General features: G+C 32.4%; 1 protein-coding gene across 2 annotated transcripts in view; it reads right to left on the reverse strand.

Annotated features, from left to right (window-relative positions):
- LOC149903949 (potassium voltage-gated channel protein Shab-like) overlaps positions 1 to 18937 on the reverse strand; it is a 36015-nt gene that overhangs the window by 6421 nt on the left and 10657 nt on the right. For both annotated transcript variants that reach the window (XM_090107807.1, XM_090107806.1), the window contains exons 2-4: positions 1674 to 1939; positions 940 to 1167; positions 436 to 742 (exon numbers count right to left, since the gene is read on the reverse strand). In XM_090107807.1, coding sequence (XP_089963933.1) covers positions 436 to 742; positions 940 to 1167; positions 1674 to 1870 — 732 coding nt within the window. In that variant the 5' untranslated portion in view covers positions 1871 to 1939. The remainder of the gene's footprint in view (positions 1 to 435; positions 743 to 939; positions 1168 to 1673; positions 1940 to 18937) is intronic.

The raw sequence follows: 18937 nt of genomic DNA on the forward strand, positions 1-18937 counted from the left end.
TTACGAACCATCGTGCTAAAAAGAAGAAAATAGTAGAGACGTGATTATTTTTATGAATACGAAATTAATTTTGACTTGGTTGGTGTTATTGTAAATGACATAATAGGTAAGTATGTACTTATCGTTAGCCATACATTCATTTAAGATTTAGTGGGACAATGTTAACAATTTTTCAGTAAAAAATGTAAAGACGCAATTTTGTGAAGTGTAAAAGTTAATGACGCAAAATAACTTACAGAATCTCAAATATTTATGTAATCTTTAACTTACTGTGCATTTACTTCTTTCATTCAGTAAAGCGACTAGCACTACTTTATCATAAATTCAATTAGATTTGTTAATACCTTCACTTAATTGTTAGCATCCTGGCAGCTTAGTTACAAAATTAGTTATTTATTCGTGTTATGAAAGACGTATGTTAACTGAATACATTACCCTAGCGGCTATACTCGTCGTGGGTTTTTCTAGTAAGTCCCACAACCACTTCTGATATTGAGCACAAGTGCCTTGACCAAATTCCTCCTCTTCCCGCTGTCGCAAGCTCTCCGCTTCCTTGCGCATCTCTTCGTGGACGTGTTCCTTCCTCTGATGATATTTGTGCTGACAACACGATTCTAAATACAGTTCATCCACCCCCCAATACTCTAGATCATCGCTAAATGCCAGTACACACATTTCATCCACTAAATGCAACTTGCCAGTTCGATAGAAATTTAATATTGAACTAAAACTCTTCGGGTGCCTGAAAAATTATGAATACAAGATGAATTCTAAAATAATCTCATTAGGGACCTAACTAAAATGTAACTTTACAAAGTGATAAAAAAGTAAAACTATTGATAGTATTTAACAATACTTATGTAAACAGCACAAACAACTTTGACCACTACAAAAACTAAAAACTACCTATATCGCATTTTAAAAATTTCACATGTGTACCTGTCAAAGAAGTATTCATTGTCCTGTAAAGAGTAGTCATCACAGAGTTCAGTTATGGCCTCATGCGTGTTGCAGTCCCGCAATCTGCCCAGACGAGTGTGTGGGAGCCTCTCCAGCGTGCGCCAGAGGACCTCGTGTCGAACACCGCCCACGTTGATGATCACTCGCTTGCTGAGGGCCTTGGCCCGGAGCATCATGAAGGGCTCCGGTGGTAGAGATGACATTGATCTAAAAGACATCATCATATAATATTTGGATTCAATTAAAGATATAGTAATAGAAATGTGTTTCGATGTTCAGCCTTATTATTATAATCTTTAAATTTTAATACTACTATTATTTTAGAAAATAAATAGCATTGCCGCCGAATTCGTGTGAACTAGTAATTAATAAAGCTAAAGAAAGTTGAAAACTTTTCCAAATATTTAATCCTTCGACCTCATTTTGCATCGTCACTCAGTAAATATTTACCAAGTTTGTTTACATTCGAACCCCAGAGCTTATTCAGGCTTGGTCTATTAGACCGAATAATCATAACAATTAGTTCAAAATGTTTTACAAGAAAAATCAACATAACGTGTATTCATCTTTTCGTTCATAATATGTATATGATAAGGAATCATTCTGAATAGACATATTAATTCCTTTTTGATTTGGGTGATAACCTGCGAATGTGGCTGATGTAATTTCACCAGTTTACGTAAGTATGCGTCATGTGGTTGGTAATAGAGTACCTGGAGTGTGCCCGCTGCAGGGCGGCATTGGCCGCGGCGGCCTGCGCCGGCGCGCCCGGGGCCGGCGCCGGCGCCGGCGCTTGTCCGCGGTCGAGCGGCGCATCTTGCACGGGCGCCGCGAAGCCCATGGGCGCGCGCGGGGGCGAGTCGCCCACGTGCCAGTGCGCGGCGCCGCGGCCCGCCCCCTCGCCTCCCATACCGCTAGCTCATCGCGCTACCCGCCGCCTCCCCATCAACCCGCTTGTTTAATACTTTCCCCCGACAATCTGAAACAATTCACATAATTAATGATTTAGTGTTTGTTTGTGTTGGCATTGCGTGTTAGATTATGTTGCGTTGGTATTGGCAAGTATGTAACTTCTGTGTAGTTTTATATTAGGTAGGTACATAATATAAGTATTATTCAAAACCTTAAAACAATAATGATTAAGTAACAGCGATCTAACCTACACTGCACTACAGTCCACACTTAACCACTCGGTTATCTTTTATTATTAAAACTTTTCCTATCTGAAACTGATATTGTTTCGACATTTATTAGGTATATTTTTTACCATATTACTTTATAAATAATAGGTACCTTTAGCGTCGATCGATGATAAGCAATAACATAATTAAAATACATTTTTGTTTGACTTTCAGATTTTAAAGTCGTTGACCGAAATGCGTTAAAATTCTAAAAGGTTCTCATAACACGACATAAAATCGATCGTAGTAAATTCATAGTAACAAAAAACTGTCCGCTCATTCAGCTCACGTGTCTACGACCATTAGAACAACGGTATGGGATTGATATTACGATTAAATATTATGTAGGAAATCTAAAATTACCATACAACAAAAAATGAACAGAAAAGAAAAAGATATACCTACCTAGTAATTTTTATAATACCTAGAATATAGAACAAGAGGATTCTTAACAAGATATCTTATATCCGCGATAAAGAAATTCATCACTACGTCAGGATACTTCTTTATAAACCGATTTGATTAGGTATGGTGTGGGTATGGTAAACGCAATGCAAATAAAATAGAATGACACTTTATTGTTACAAAAAGTGTATTCTTGTACGCAGTTATTTATCGAGACACAATTTCATCAACCAATGGAATCCGAATGCGAGGCCTTCACATAACAAAACTAATCTGAATAATTCATAAACAATATTCTTAGCGTGGAAGTATAGATAAAATTTATGTGGGAATAATATAGAGTAGATGTAACAGGGTAGATTGGTTTTGTGAGAGTGGGCGGGAGCAATCGATTAGTCTAGCGCCCAGCGGCTTTCCAACCTTTGCATACAGCCTAATCCAATCATACGATCATCCGCTGCATACTATTGAAAACATCGCTTTTATGAAATCCCAATATTCAGATTGATATGCCATGGTAACATAAATACGTAAACAATTTTCCATTGTCAATTAAACTAATGTTTATACGATCAATACATCCATGATGATCCACTTACAAAAACTCATGGTACAACCCGTGCGTGTATGTATTACAAAATCTATAAAATATAGAAGTAACTTGCCACATAATCTAATTAAAGTGAAAAAAAATCGTCTGAGGAATAAGAAAAGTAATAATTTTTTGCAGCCAGCCATTTATGAAATGAGTCCTAAAGAGGCTGAATAAATAATGTAACTCAAATGTAGGTCAAATTGTCTACATGCATTAGTTAACTAGTTATTTACCCCGGCGCCACTCGGTCTGGTCGCCGGCCTAACGGTCGATAACATTATTATTGCTATCCTTTATAACATTGCCTCTAACTGTATAAGTTAGGGGACAAAGTTAATTGAGGTTACACGAAAATATTTTTCGTCCTCGCACGTAAAATTACCTCTCATACTTCAAATATGTTTATTGGGAATTATTCTCATAATTTAGATTTGTATGTGTGATACGCAATATTTTTAAATCAAAAACTAACATTAACACGATAACTAAAATATTTATTCTTAACGAATAACATAAATTATCTCTATACGTAACTTATGAACTTCAAATGTGATGTTATAAAAAATAATTCCTTATTCTATTCCAACATACATAAAAATAAAAATATGGAGTAAAATATTTAAGAGAACCCTCTAGTTTTCGCGAACTCACTTTTTATTCATGACGTATATTGTATATGAGTTACGAAAATGGAAGAGATCTTAGTAAATAGGCTCGCTACGAGGGAAGCTCGTAGCTCCGTAGCTCGTATTGATCTTGAGGGCTACGCGACAGGCGTGTAGGCGCCGCCGCCGGTAGTAGGCAAATAATCTGATAGCTTTCCCCAACTTGTATCATTGACTTGTCAACTTTCTGTTATACGTTTTCTCAATTTTCGTGATAATCTATTACAATCTTGCTTGTGTTATTTTCGTGATACTAAGTGCTGTTAAGGTTTGTTATTTTGTTAATTATTTCAAAGTTACATACACTTTCAATAATCAAAGAAATAATAAAAATACCATATCATTTTATTTATATTTTAAGAGGCTTATCATCTGATATAATATTAATATTGTAAAACGCTCCAAAATGTCTGCTCCCATAGACGGATTGTCGCTCTGCGATGTCTCAAGTAACAACGTATTAAGAGGTTGTAGCTCTCATTAGTCGCTTTATTTCGTCCTTGACCCTGTAACCTTGTCTTACATTTTACTTGGTTTATCTTGCTTGCATATCAAAATCAAAGCAAATATAGCGTATACATAGATATACCTATTTAAATAAACGCTCTGTAATATTTATATTATATCGAATCTTTAAGTTAAGTGACGTTTTAATTTATTTTACTTTATTTATGATTCTTCAATTTTATATAGTTTTTATCGCATATAAATTTTAATGATATTAAATACATAATATGAATAACACATCAGAATAATTTTGTTGTGTTGTAATAGGTAGGTATTTTATTTAAATAGGTATCTACTTCTAGAAGTATACAAAAAATGTAATCTATTTGTTATACACTCCTTGGCGTTTTAAATCAAATAAGTATCAAACATGGAATATCTTACTGTCATGCCTATTGCCTGTTTAAGAAACGTAAAAAATATATTTTCAGGCCACCAACACATAAATCAATCCATTAGAAACCTGGCAACACGCCACATAATAATAATTTGCCATGGCAATTGTACTCTTATCGGAATGATTTTTTGGTGGAATATAATATAATTCACTCTATATTTAATTCAAAGTCACGTCAAAGCAAAGAACAAAATTAAGGAAAAGTTGTTTGTATTAGCGAATATTTATGTAGCCTTAATAATATAAAAGTTGAAAGGCTATTCTTTTATTTGATTGATGTTTTTCCACAATTGTAACAATTTTTCCATTTCCATAATATTTTTTACTATAGTTGATTAACACGACAGAAATACCTATGGTCATTTGTTATACAAATGCAAATGCATGATTATAGCAGGAATTAACATCATACTAAAATTATAAATGAGCAATGAGACATGTACAAATATACAGATAAAAACATCAGGTTTGTTCGTTAACTCTTTTGACACTACAATCATATAACAAATTTCTTACATGATAGGTAATACAAGGGTAATACACAATACACATTGCATTCCTTTTTACAATTTTTAACAAACATGTATAAACTGGAACTCAAATATAATCATAATTTTATCATGATATGCTATATATAGAGCACAGCCAACCAATTGAAACCTACAACAGAATTTGAGGAATATGGAATGCGCGGTTACGTTATTAAATGTTCTAAGCCTGAAGGGCTGTATCGCTTCACCCTTGACATTTGCGGCGTAGCGCTCCATTTAATGCAGGCTGTATGCCCCGGGCAGGATCTAGTAATTGAATCGCACGTGTGCATGAATAAGGCATCAATGCAACGCCCTCAATATGAAATGGTCGGCAATTTACCTACCTTCCTACACTGTGTTTATTAAAATCACATTGTATTTGTACCTATTCATTATTTTTTTAAGGTCAATGAAAATAGATTGTTTTATATTAAAGGGACGTTTGCGGTTGGTAACTTATAAACAAAAAGTAATGTAGAACATTTTTTATTTAAATTAAGAAAACTGTATAATTATTTGATGGAGAGCAAGGATTGTATACTTTTTGTTATTGAATTAGTGCCCTTATCCTCTAATCAACCTTTATATTGTAATTAAATCATATTTATTCGTACTATAATATCTTCTATCAAAAAGCAATTACAGCGTAGAGTTACTCCCCTATAAATCATGTCACCACTTATAATCCTTTATAGTTTAAAAGCAGTCTAACCTCGTTTTACCTAAGTACTCGTCGAGTTGTCGAACGTTCCGTGCTGTATATCATCAATATATCATAGTTAAAACTTGAAGCTGTCAATGTTAAATTGCTGATAAAACATTGTGTAATAACTGCATACTATTTTGGCTACGAACTGAAGCACTGCGGCATTAATAGACAATATGAAATATGTGATATGGAATAAAAAAAACATATGTTTTATTAGCAGAACGTTCCGACCTGGAGTACATGTACTTGTATATACCATAGATTTTTTTGTTGTATTTGCCCATATTCTCGGTAGATCCTATACCTGTTCGTTTATAGTTGGATTCCTAATTTAAAAATGTAATTCATGCTTCATAAATGAGTAGCTAATATTTGAGAATTAACTTTACCACCCATTCCATTCTTCAAATTCAAATCAAGATCAAAAAATAATAATTAGCACTCTAGAAGCAATCAAACTCTGTTAAATATTCTGTGCGTAATAGTTGTAACTAAGCCCGATGAAAGTATATTAGTCTTATTCCTTCCAGAATATAAAACGGTAATAGAATAAATTTTCTATGCGATTACACTGATGTGAATTAGTACGAATCACCGACCTAATGACAGCAATTATGGCGTTGTAAACGTTTACAGCTACGAAGGTACATACCTATTACCTACTACATACCTCTAATACCTATATTGTACATCACTACATATGTAGTACTAAGACATAAAGGCGAAAGTTTGTATGGATGTATGGATGCTTGTTACTCTTTCACGTAAAAACTACTGAATGGATTTGAATGAAACTTTACCACAATATAGCTTATACATCAGAATAACACATAGGATAGGTTTTATCCCGGAAATCCCACGGGAACGGGAACTATGCGGGTTTTCCATTAAAACGCGGGCGAAGCCGCGGGCGGTAATCTAGTATAGTATAAATCAAAGTCGCTTTCTTTGTCCCTATTTCCCTATGTATGAAAATCTTTAAAACTGATTTTGATGCGGTTTTTTTATAAGATAGAGTGATTCAAGAGGAAGGCTTTAGTAGATAATTAATTAATATGTTTTTCTACTAGGTACAATTTATCCTATACCGATCATTTTTGTACTTCAGAAGGTGTCCACAAACATAGTTTTAAGCGTGTTTTTGCCAAAGCCAATTTTTTTTAATCTACGAGATTTTATTGGTAAAATTTGAGGAGTGAACAGAATTACTTCGAAAGTTCAACAAATTTTGAAGTGAAAACTTCTTTAGCGGCGTTGGGTATAAAATCTTAAACTCGCGTCAGGACACGTGACCTGATCGAAAAAGCGTAAGACGGATGGATATCAAATCAAACATGCTCAACGTTAATAATCTAGTTTTCACTTCTGCCAGCACTCCCGGAGTGCAACCCGTCTTTTTTTTATCATAGATACGGGAGATCCAACGTCAATAAATTATTAGATAATATATTTATGAAAAAGTATTCGTCCTCGGTTCAATAAAAACGAATCAAACATTCAACCTTAATTATGTTACCAAGTATACAGCAGTAGGTACAGCCCGAAAGAATTTTTAAGTTCATTAGCACCAAACAATGGGTTCGCATTAATCAAGCCAGCTTTCGGTCATAAGCGAGTGTGACAGGTTCAAATACAACAGCAATTAACGAATGGAACGCAGCAGGTACCCGAATCGTCACTCCGTGCGTGACACTGCGGGTGATGTGTCCGTCCGCATTTAGCGCGAAGTGTTTTTGGCATGCCTCCCGAGCTCTACCCATCCTCCACACTTGCCACTATTAAAACTGCATTTTCATAAAAGTAGTAAATTTCGAACGACCGATCCGGTCGTGATGAGCTTGAGTTTATACTAGAACAAAACGAATGCGTATACATTTTATTTAAAGGTCAATAATTTATAATTTTATTTATGTACGAAAAATAATAAGATATATTTTAATACATCCCATTTCATTAATTCTTAGAATGGATTTAAAAATAAGTACGGTTGATCGATTAAGCATCGTCAATATGTGTTATTGTTAATTTTTTGAGGACTCTCCGCTATCAATCTTCAATTTTGAAAAGAATAATGAAGCTGTGGCAGATGCTACGGTCCTGCTATTATTCTTTCAATTGTCAAATGGGAACAATGACAGGAATTTTCAGCAGGAAAAACCAATACTACTAAAAGCTTTTAAGTGCTATTAACATTTTTTCATGCAAACTGAAACGTTACGTCAATGTAATAGTATTGTTAATGGGTTTATGGTCAGTTAATATGAAAAGTAATTGGCTTTTAATGCACATAACCACTATTTTCTATTTTAACAATGGAACCACTGCAGTTTTTTAAAGTAGGTAGGTATGTGACCCAATTACGAATACAAGTGTACGCGAATTGTTTTTCCGCTCGTATTTTTAGAAAACCAAACAAATATCTCAGTAATGTGACTCTATTTATGTAAATGGCCTCCATTCTGACATTTTAACAGTTCCGTCTCAAAGGGTTTAGCATATATTTTTATGTCTTGTTTGTTATTTTTTTTATTATTATATATAAATTGAAATCAAAAATTGAATATAAAACGGTATCATAATACAAATTAAACAATATTATGCGATTGTTGGAAGTGACCGAGTTAAAGAATAAGCTCCCTGAAATTAATCAGATTCGAAAAGGTAAACAACTCGAATATGCACATAAAAAGTAGGTACCTACTACAAATGTTATTTGATTATTTGATAAATAAATTAACTCTGGAGACAATTTTTAGTGTTATTTTGCCTAACAGCATATCTACCTACATGAGAATTGAAATATTTCACGAAATATTCAATATCATCAATCTCTTTATGCTCTTCAAGTTGTTGTGTATTACATAAATGAAGAATTTCAATAGTGTGAAGAACAACATTGACGAGGCCATTTCTGTCTGTCATAGCCCATTGAAATAAAACGAATGTTTATTTCTACGGATTAATGAACGGGGCCATCGACTTTGACCAACGGCATAATGGCCCGGAACAAGTTCTTCAGATCACAAATAACGAGGAAACGCGAAGCGCCGGCGTAGGTCAACATGAGTATTTTCGTCCTCGCCTTGATACAGGGCTAAGGCATATGATATGCGTCAGTTTAATATTAACTCTTTCGTCAGCCCTCGTGAATGTCGATTCTCTGCCACTGACAGCTCTAGCAAAATAGTACATACGTGACTAACATATTCACATATTTATGTTCAATAACAGCCAGATGCTCATTCGTTGTTGGTTTACTCAAGCTTATTTATCACGTATATTACCAATTTCAACTAGTAACGCCTGCACTGTATGCTTGATAAACATTAGAATGCATTTATATTTGTAAGACAAAAACAATACAAATTATTTTAAAAATGTAAAGCGTTTTGAATAATTATTACTACTTAATAATAATGTACCCAATATTAAATAAACATGCAATTGACACATTATTAGCGATCGTCACGTTATTTATAGCCATGTTGTTAGTCTGTATATATTAAGAGTGGGCAAGAGCGTGCTCGATCTAGCCCAAGACATTGACCTATCTATTTGTCCGGCCGGTATCGGCATTAGAAACGTAGAGAACAAATATATAAGCAGAGTATTTTCGCCGAGCAGCTGTGCGACCACGACTCATCTGGCACGTTGGATGAACGCACGCTTTCACTAATGCAATTTTCAATTTGAATCAGTCATTATCGTGCAGTCAACAAGTAGGAATTTAAAATACTTGCAACACAATAAACATAGTTTGCAAATTTCTTTATACTCAGAAATTTAACGTATTTTCTAAAAGCTTTTATTCATCAAGCTACTATAATAATACGAGGAAACATTAATAAATTTATGACTATTTTACTGATATTCAATTGCAATAATTTACAGGAAAGCTCCCATCGCTTAAAACGCATTAGAGTGTCTGCTACCATTACCTTAAAATAGTTTAAAACAAATGGTTTTGTATGTAGCTTTATTTGTTGAGAATTTCCTACTCGGCGAATTCTATACTCTCGAATAGCAACAGTATTTATGAACGAATTTATTTACGTAAGGTATATATAAAGCATTATATCATACGATGAAACCTAGATATATTCTACTTAGTATTTAAAATGATTTTATATTCATGTATCTACTTAATAGTAGGCCTTTATTTTTCACTTGTAAACCATCCCTCCCCACAAACTTTTGCATTTAAGAAAAATATAAATATTAGCAGCAAGCAGCCGGTGGCAGCAGCTTAATTTATAATTAATAATAATTAATTGCAATTCTTTATCTTTGGAACTCCTAAAATTTTGAATTTTGAAAAATTCTTCACGTGGAATTTTACAATCACATATTTAATTAGTTCCGTATAGGTACTTACACTCCCAACATACGCTGATGAACACATTTCGTATCTGGGCTGTAACAATGACGTAACTTTCGAGATCTGACGTCATGGGATTAAGATATATCTACTTCTGGAGCCAGCAATTTGACCCAATTTGTTGAAGTATCGCACAGATCCTCACAGTTCTTTTAATACCTACTAAGCTGGCATTTAGCAAATACAATTGCCTAAAATTCTTTATGACAATTTACATTGTTCATTGGCCCAACTAAATAAAAGATATTCTTAATTAAATCTTATATCATTACGACAACTCATTTCTCATCTACATTGTGAGCGTATATCTTCTATCTATTTAATATTAATAATGCTTTAACCTATTGATTATTTTCTGATAGACAAAGGGTAACAACCAGGTACAAACAGCAAGTTTAAATAAAATGAGAATACAAAAATATAATCTTAAGGGCTTGGTCTAGTAGTGCAAACAAATGCATCCTGTCATCCTATATGTAAATAATACAAATGTACTAAGGGAAAGTTGCTCCACTTAATTTTTAAAAATTAAATCATTCGTATAATTTAATATTCGTAATAAGTACCAAAAATGACAATTTGAAACAATTTTCGTGAAAATTACACCGGGTGTTTTTTTTTTATCAGTACACAAAATTTGCGAATACTTTCTATTGATATCTTCAACTTCATGTTTATATAACTGATCAACTTTTACAAAGAAATTTGGACGAAATATAAAAAAAATAAGCTTTCCATACAAAATGCATAACTCTATACATTTTTTTCGACCTAAGTTTCTTAGTGAAAGTTGTTCAGTTTAACTAATAAAACGGATAAACAAATTTTGTATTTAATAAAAAAAATGTAATGTTTGTGTTAAAAAATTATAAAATAGAAAAATACGCAAATGAAAACAAAAGATATTTATTTCTGCTTAGCTTCCGCTCGCGACTCCGTCCGCGCGGATGTCAGTCTTCGCGTCTTCTACAGATTTATTATATTATGTATTATGTATAATACATATATAGATTTATATTGATAAACCTAATAAATCTTTTGCTAGCATTCTGATGCTTTATCGGTTGCACTGGATTTATCTCTTTTTTTTCAATCGCTTGAATGATATAGGATGGGTCCTTGATGGGCATCGAATGCTGAAGTCTCGAATCAATCAATTCTGACAGTAGGCAATTTATGTAAAATCCAATAATGGTCCATCATTTTATTTTGCATACTTTTACGTTACATACTTTTTTATATATTCTATTTTATATATTCTATTTTTAACGAATGATTCACTCCAGTCCAAACAGCAAATAAGCAGACTTCTGCTTCTGCAACGTTTAGTTGTCCCTGAATTTGGAAAAAATAGTCATGATTCTTATCTATGACAAAAGTGTTATTTTTTGCATTGTATTTCAAATATTAAATTATTTTTAACCGCATCTTCCGCATTCATGTCTTTTGCCGGAATTAGACATTTAACTTCTACTAGTCCCATTTTCCCTTTTTGATATGGGAGTGTATAAAGTAAATTTTTTAGATATTTCTCGTTATACTTTTAAAAAGTTATTATTGTCATTTTGCTCATTAGGTAAAGTTATTTCGATATCAGTTTTAAGTTTTTTGATACCTGCAATAATAACGTCATAATCGCCTGCACATACTTATCGATTACATGTACACCCTGTATACAATCCACCATCCACATTCATAATGTTTTCCTGTCCTCCTCTCCTTTACGCTGTTCACCGATACATTTTAAATGAGTAAATCTGCTACCACTGAAGGATGTTTCATTGTGATCAGCAAATTTTCACCACTGTTGTCGATTATTTGTTTTTCATTTTTAATCAGCAATTGGGAATCATCAGTTTTGTTTTTTGCAGATTGGTGATGTACCCTAACAATACGTCGAAAAGGGAAAGCATCAACGAATTATCGTTTTCGTCCTCTTTTTTTATTCTTCGCGTCTCTGTTACTTCTGTTTGTTTAGTTCTCAACCCCACTGAATTTTGATGATGTGAAGATAATCCATTCGTTTTAATATTGGTACTAAGAGTTTTTTGGTAGTTTTGTAGTTAGACTAAACTAGAAATGGTGGACTAAATTTGTCAGCGCGTCTGTAAGATTAGAATATAAAACCAACATCCTGTATTTAAGTTACAAAATTAATAATCAAACAACATGCCGCTACGTTGAAAATGACTAGAAGAAAAAATTAAAACACCTCGGATCAATTTTGGAGTAAACAAATCATTTTCCCCGTATGGGGATTTCCCCGGATGAACTTGGGAAGTTCAAGTTCTCAATACAAGTTTATATTATATTTCGTATTTCTCAAACGAAAAATAAACATTTTTGGAACTTCAAAAAAATTATATTATAAGAAAATTTATGAGCTTACTTTAGTTTTAAAGAAATATATATGCATCCCTTTACTGACACCCCGTAAAATAAAGAAATTGTTGCCAATCACCTTTGCAATCTATTTGGTTTCATTAACTTTATGTTCGAAGATAATTTTTTTTCTAGTAGTTACACGCGTATTTTTTTCGTTTATTTTCCATATCGAAATCAAATGTTTAAAAATACGAATATTTGCACAAAACTAAGATAAAAATAATCAATTAACAAAAATATTAAATTTAATGAAGTAGAGCAACTTTCACTTCGGTATGAAGGAAAATCGAGCGTAGAGCACACGTCAGAACGCTCCGGCCCAAGGAGCGCGACTAAAGAAATTCGCTAGGATTTTTCCTTATTATTTTAAATATTTTTTTAATATTTAAAGAATTATCAAAATTCAAAAAAAAAAAATTTTAAAGGATTAATACTCATTGGTCTTCAACCAACTCGAATAAATTAATGGAAAAAATAACTTTTAGCAGTATTTATCAATCGATTTTGTAAGGCAAAAAATGGGAAATTTAATGAATTTATAACGCTCTAATTAAGAAAATCATAAGTTTTTCGGCAATTGTATTCAGCAGTTTTTAATAACGACTATATAAGGATAATAATGCGCTGATCAGATTATGTAAATTGTAATCGGTTGCAACGTAGTGAGTGCACAAACTTAGCTCGAAATGATTTTGGGGGAAAGAGACTTATCTTGAAGGCCTGATTAAGGTAACATAAAGTAACTTTATAAATGTGAAAAAATTCACGCGCATTGCGTATATAACACTAATTGATAAACAAGAAAAAAAAATTCAGTTTATCATTTCATTAGCCGGGAAAAAATTGTCAAATAACTTGTTGAAAACGCAATTTTGCTAGACTGCAGCCTTAATGACTATAATGTAAAAAGTTTTATGTCATCCGGCTGTCTGGTTTTTATAATATATCACCGCAAAATTACCGCGATCCTGTAAATATTTGTTTTATTTAAGCATTAATAGCATAGCTTCAAATATGAGTAGATGTTTGTTTAAATAACGTTTGCATCGCTTTTAATTTATCTATATATAACGGGTGGATTTCTCTGATCAAAATACTTACTATAAGATTAAAAATAAAAAATCTACAAATTTCATAAAATCCTCTCAAATTTCTCGGACCTCTCTACCTTTGTTATACTAATCGGTATATTGTCACATATTAAATATAACAATTAACATCTTATTATATTTAGGTACCATCACTTCCAACAATGCTTCCAGCATATTTAATTTTAAACTTCCTCCGTAGCAACTACTAATATACCTACTTAGTTGCTTACCAGTCAATTCAACAACCTTCTCTTCTCGACACTATACAATTATTTAACCAATCCATACTAATATTATAAATGCGAAAGTAACTCTGTCTGTCTGTCTGTTACTCAATCACGCCTTAACTACTGAACCAATTTGCATGAAATTTGGTATAGAGATATTTTGATACCCGAGAAAGGACATAGGCTTTTTATCCCGGGAAATAGGATAGATTTTATCCCGGAAATCCCACGGGAACGGAAACAATGCGGGTTTTTCTTTGACTGTGCGGGCGAAGCTGCGGGTGGAAAGCTAGTTTAATATAAATTATTATTTTATTACAAAAGGAAAATGTCCATAAACGTCAAATGGTCATTGAACTAACAACTTTTACATATAACACAGGGTTGGGTCTGATCACGTAGCTTTTCGCAGGGGCTGCTGTCATTACACTGAAGCTGAAGTCATAAAGTGCCCGATTTAATGACTATCAATAATGGTCGAATTTACGACTCATTCTGCCAATTTACGATACATTGGCAAGCAGCCGATCCAGTAAAGCTTGTACATGAACGAGCAGTTTTTTCATCGTTCAAAATTGTATATACATAAATTTTATTTACATTGTTATCGCTCCGACTACACGGGATCGTAAAATCGATCACTCAATTATCTACTTATTTATAAATATTTAATCGAAGTAAGCGGTGTTTTTATTTAAAGTTTCAAACAAAGAAAACATATAGATACCTACAAGTATGTGAAAAAAAAATGTTTAACGCGAAGTTTTGATATTAGCTTTGTAGTTGTTGTATAACTTTTGTAAATTGTAATACATGATAATCAATATCCAAACATAGAAATAATATATATCCAAATAGCACATGTTATCAATAACTTGTTGTTTATATAAGCCCGTGTGATATACATATTGGCCATTTGAACCACCACTGCACTGGGATAGACATTTAGAAAGATACAGAGCATAAAATAATCACTTTGAGTAGATAATTTGCCGTCACTTCAAGGCTTTATTTAGGCTTTAGGTAGAGCTATTTTTTTTCATACATTTTAATTTTTTTTATAATATATTCTGACCACCTAATAGATACGTGAAAAATAGAAAGAAAACACGTAGTGCCTCTATAAGTCGGAAAATTTACATTCGTGAGTAATATGGTCGTGGATTTTGTATAACCGCATTGGTAACATATAAAACAATTTCAATAACTCTTCAAATCCAATATACCGCATCGCTATACAAAAATCATGCGACAAGGGCGAAAATCGAGTGTTTCAACCCTTTCAGAAACCAAGAAGTGATTTGACACAACATTAAATTTATTTATTTTAATAGTATTTTATGAATATACATATAACTGTTTTTCATATGCCGGACATTTTTTTTTGGATCGGTAGGGGAAAGAAACTTCCCTGACACACACACGGTCAGGCACACAACAAACAGGCAGATTGACGGGCATCGAAGTATTAATAATAGAGTCCCGTTTACATTTCAGGTATGTAACCCTGTATCTAGTAAATTAGTATATATTTTTTTTTTCATAATAAAATTACATTATTTGGCATTTAAAAAAAAGGTTACAATTTGAGGTTCTTTTTCTATACACATGTTATTTTTAACCTTTATTTTTAACCAAATCATTATTACATACTTAATTTGTTCATAAAAGAACACCATTTAAACCAATAAACATCGTATGAAATGTAGCCTTTTGAAATAAATCTTGGATAATGTTTTTATTCATGATCCAACATTATTTATGTGCGTTTTCAACAGCTATACAGATTGTTCAATGGCGATACTCTATAATGCATAAAACTTTAACTACCTACATTGTTTTCACGAAGCTCTTGCAGTTCGTGTTACACTAACACAATAAAATTCGAATCTAGTGTCTAATAAAATTTATTCAATTGTTTTAGTTAGTTATAGGTATGTAAAATGATGATAAGTAACACTAAAACTTCTTAGTTCTATTCATTTAAAACACAGTTGTGGGTATAATTTATATATTCGTAGTTGTACACCACTATTAAGTTCATTATAGTCGACATTTTCTAGTTTCTCCGTTTTTATTTGTGTTATTATCCATAAAGTTGTATTTATAATTTTCGACTCGAATCGACTAAACCAAACGTATACTTAAATAAGAAAAATTGAAAAAACTCTATTAGAATTTCTTACTGTATATAATATATTATAGTATTTGTTTCTTGTAAAACCGTCCAAAATTGCTCTACTGTGGTCAACAAACGCCCTTATAAAAATTCATGGAATCAGCTTTATGCAAATGACTGGCAAGTCTCCAGAGCATTATATAATTTGTCCCCGACAGCAGGCAGTCTCCTGCCTTACATGTTCAACCTTCTGCCTCAGCTTATAATGTCAAAGCTTCTATAGGTACTAAAAATAAGAAAAGTGTATTTTATGTGAGATGTTTGACGCGAAAATCATTTCAATGTTGATGTTTCTTTTGATAATTAAGTACAAAAAAATCATTACCGACTACGTACGTATAGAAATAGTAAGTATACAATAATTCATCCACTCACGTTTAAGAAGTAATCCTGCTAATTCAAAAGTACGCATTACCGAACCCTAAGCTCTAAAATATGTTTTTTGCAGTTGTTACCACTTGTTTATAAGCACTTCAATCTCATTTCTATATTTATATCCATCATTCGATACGCATTTTTAAGCTTCTAGTGGTCTCTCTTCGATTTATTGCTTGTGAATTTTCTGATTCATTCTCATTCGAGATAAAATTATATTTAGATCGTAGTTTAGAATAATGTTTATATAATGTGTCTGCCATGTTCGTGAGCATGTATATTTCACTATATCCGGGTTTTAGACTGTCACAAATAAATTACCACCAACAAAAAATATTTATGTAATTTTAATACAATCAGATCAACCAAAAATAAAAAGCTCACATTACGTGAGGAAAATTATAAAAAAAAAACAAATATATACAATGAAGAACACGTATTGAAAATTTACAAACCGCGTAGCTACTAGCTATTTATGCGCGTAGCTTTCCGCGTAGCTTTCCGCCCGCGTTTTCAAAGAAAAACCCGTTCCCGTAGGATTTCCGGGATAAAACCTATCCTATCTCGGGTATCAAAATATCTCTATACCAAATTTCATGCAAATTGGTTCAGTATAGTTAAGGCGTGATTGAGTAACAGACAGACAGACAGAGTTACTTTCGCATTTATAATATTAGTATGGATGTTTGGATCCACGTTCGTGATACAAGACGGTAATGTTTATTTTTCTTTAACTAAAAAATATAAGGAATATCTAGTTATAAGCTGTTTAGAAAAGTTAAAAGTGAAAGTGAAAAAAAAACAAATAAAACTTTATTACCCACATTTTACATAACATTAATTTATTATTAGTAGGTATTTGAAATTAGACAAAGCTTTTACCTAAGAGGTATGATTTAATATATTTATTTGTCGAATAATTATTATTCATGATATTTCGGTTGGTACATAATATTTTAAACGAATTTTAAGAACATAAACTAAAAAAATAACGTGTATCATCAGTTAACGCACTGAAGTAATAAGCAGATATCTATTTATTTAGACATGTTCTCTATGAAACGACTTGTAGATAGGTACTTACCTACCTACATCCAGAACTATAAACAGTGTTGAAACATAACTGACATTAATGAAGCTACATCTTTCTGAAAACAGTGGATAATTATGAAGTCAATAACAATAAATGTTAGAAATCCCAGTTAATAGTTGTGTTGTGGCTTCAGTAATAAATTTTCATTAACGACTCATCTGTGATCACGCGCTAGCTGGGTAAAACATGAAACTGTATAACAACACTGATTTATAATGCAATATTGTTAAGTATTAAGACAATACAAGCTTTTTATATCACCATTTTATTTTCTTTGATTCAAAGCGAAGTGACCTTCCATAATAAGGAGTATAATATGTTTATATTTTATGACGGGTACAAGGACATAGGATTTATGGCAACTTTTTAAAAAATATGTAAAATTTTAATAAATGTTTTAAACACAGTTTTAAACGTGTCATTAAATTCTCTTTGATGTTGAAAATCTCAAAGTTCAATATCTTTAACAAAGAAAATGGCAATTATAAGGTCCGTTCAGAAAGTAAATGCGGAAAATACGAGAGTATCGTCGGAAGTTGTGCCGCTTGGCAGCTCGCCAGCTGCGCTGTCACAGCGTGATGTTAAACGGAAACTTTTCGCAGCATTTTACACTTCTTTTTGCCTTTTATTTCATTAGACACTGAACTTCACTTATCCAGTTTGGACTATTGGTATGTCAAACCAATGTGCTCTTATAAAAAATGAGCAATTAGCAAAAATGGTCGATAAAAAATTTCGCTCTCGGCTTTTTAAAAGAATGGTGGAACTCTACTACTAAATAATTTTCAATATCTAGAAACTGAAAGAGGTCTAGAAGCCTGACCGCAAATGCGGGTTTCGCCTTTAGTTTAAAATTTGTCTTTAAATTTATTTCCCAAATGCTCTATTTATCACCGTTTTTGGAACTTTTGTTTATGATTTAATATCAGAATTATTATGAATAAAACTTATGCAATTAATACGAGAAGATATAAATTTCCGAATATTTCATATGTAATTGCTCATTTTAATATACCTCAAGATGGAAATTTGTTAACGAACCTTGTTTACTACTTTTTAATGATCTCTTACTTACGTTCGCGAGAGTCATCATAATTGAAAAAGAGGAATTTGCACGAGCACAATTTGTTTCAATAAATATCAAACTTCATGCGTCTTCACTTTCCTTTGTTTTCAAGTAAGATTGATATTCGTTTTACAGCTGAAAATAAGCTCAAATAATTTTACATTAACATGTTAACTAACAACATATTCTGT

The sequence above is a fragment of the Colias eurytheme genome, chromosome 12 (assembly GCF_061535395.1).
Source record: "Colias eurytheme isolate Ceu_HAF_F1 chromosome 12, ilColEury1 Martin Lab GWU primary, whole genome shotgun sequence".
NCBI classification, from domain to species: domain Eukaryota; kingdom Metazoa; phylum Arthropoda; class Insecta; order Lepidoptera; family Pieridae; genus Colias; species Colias eurytheme.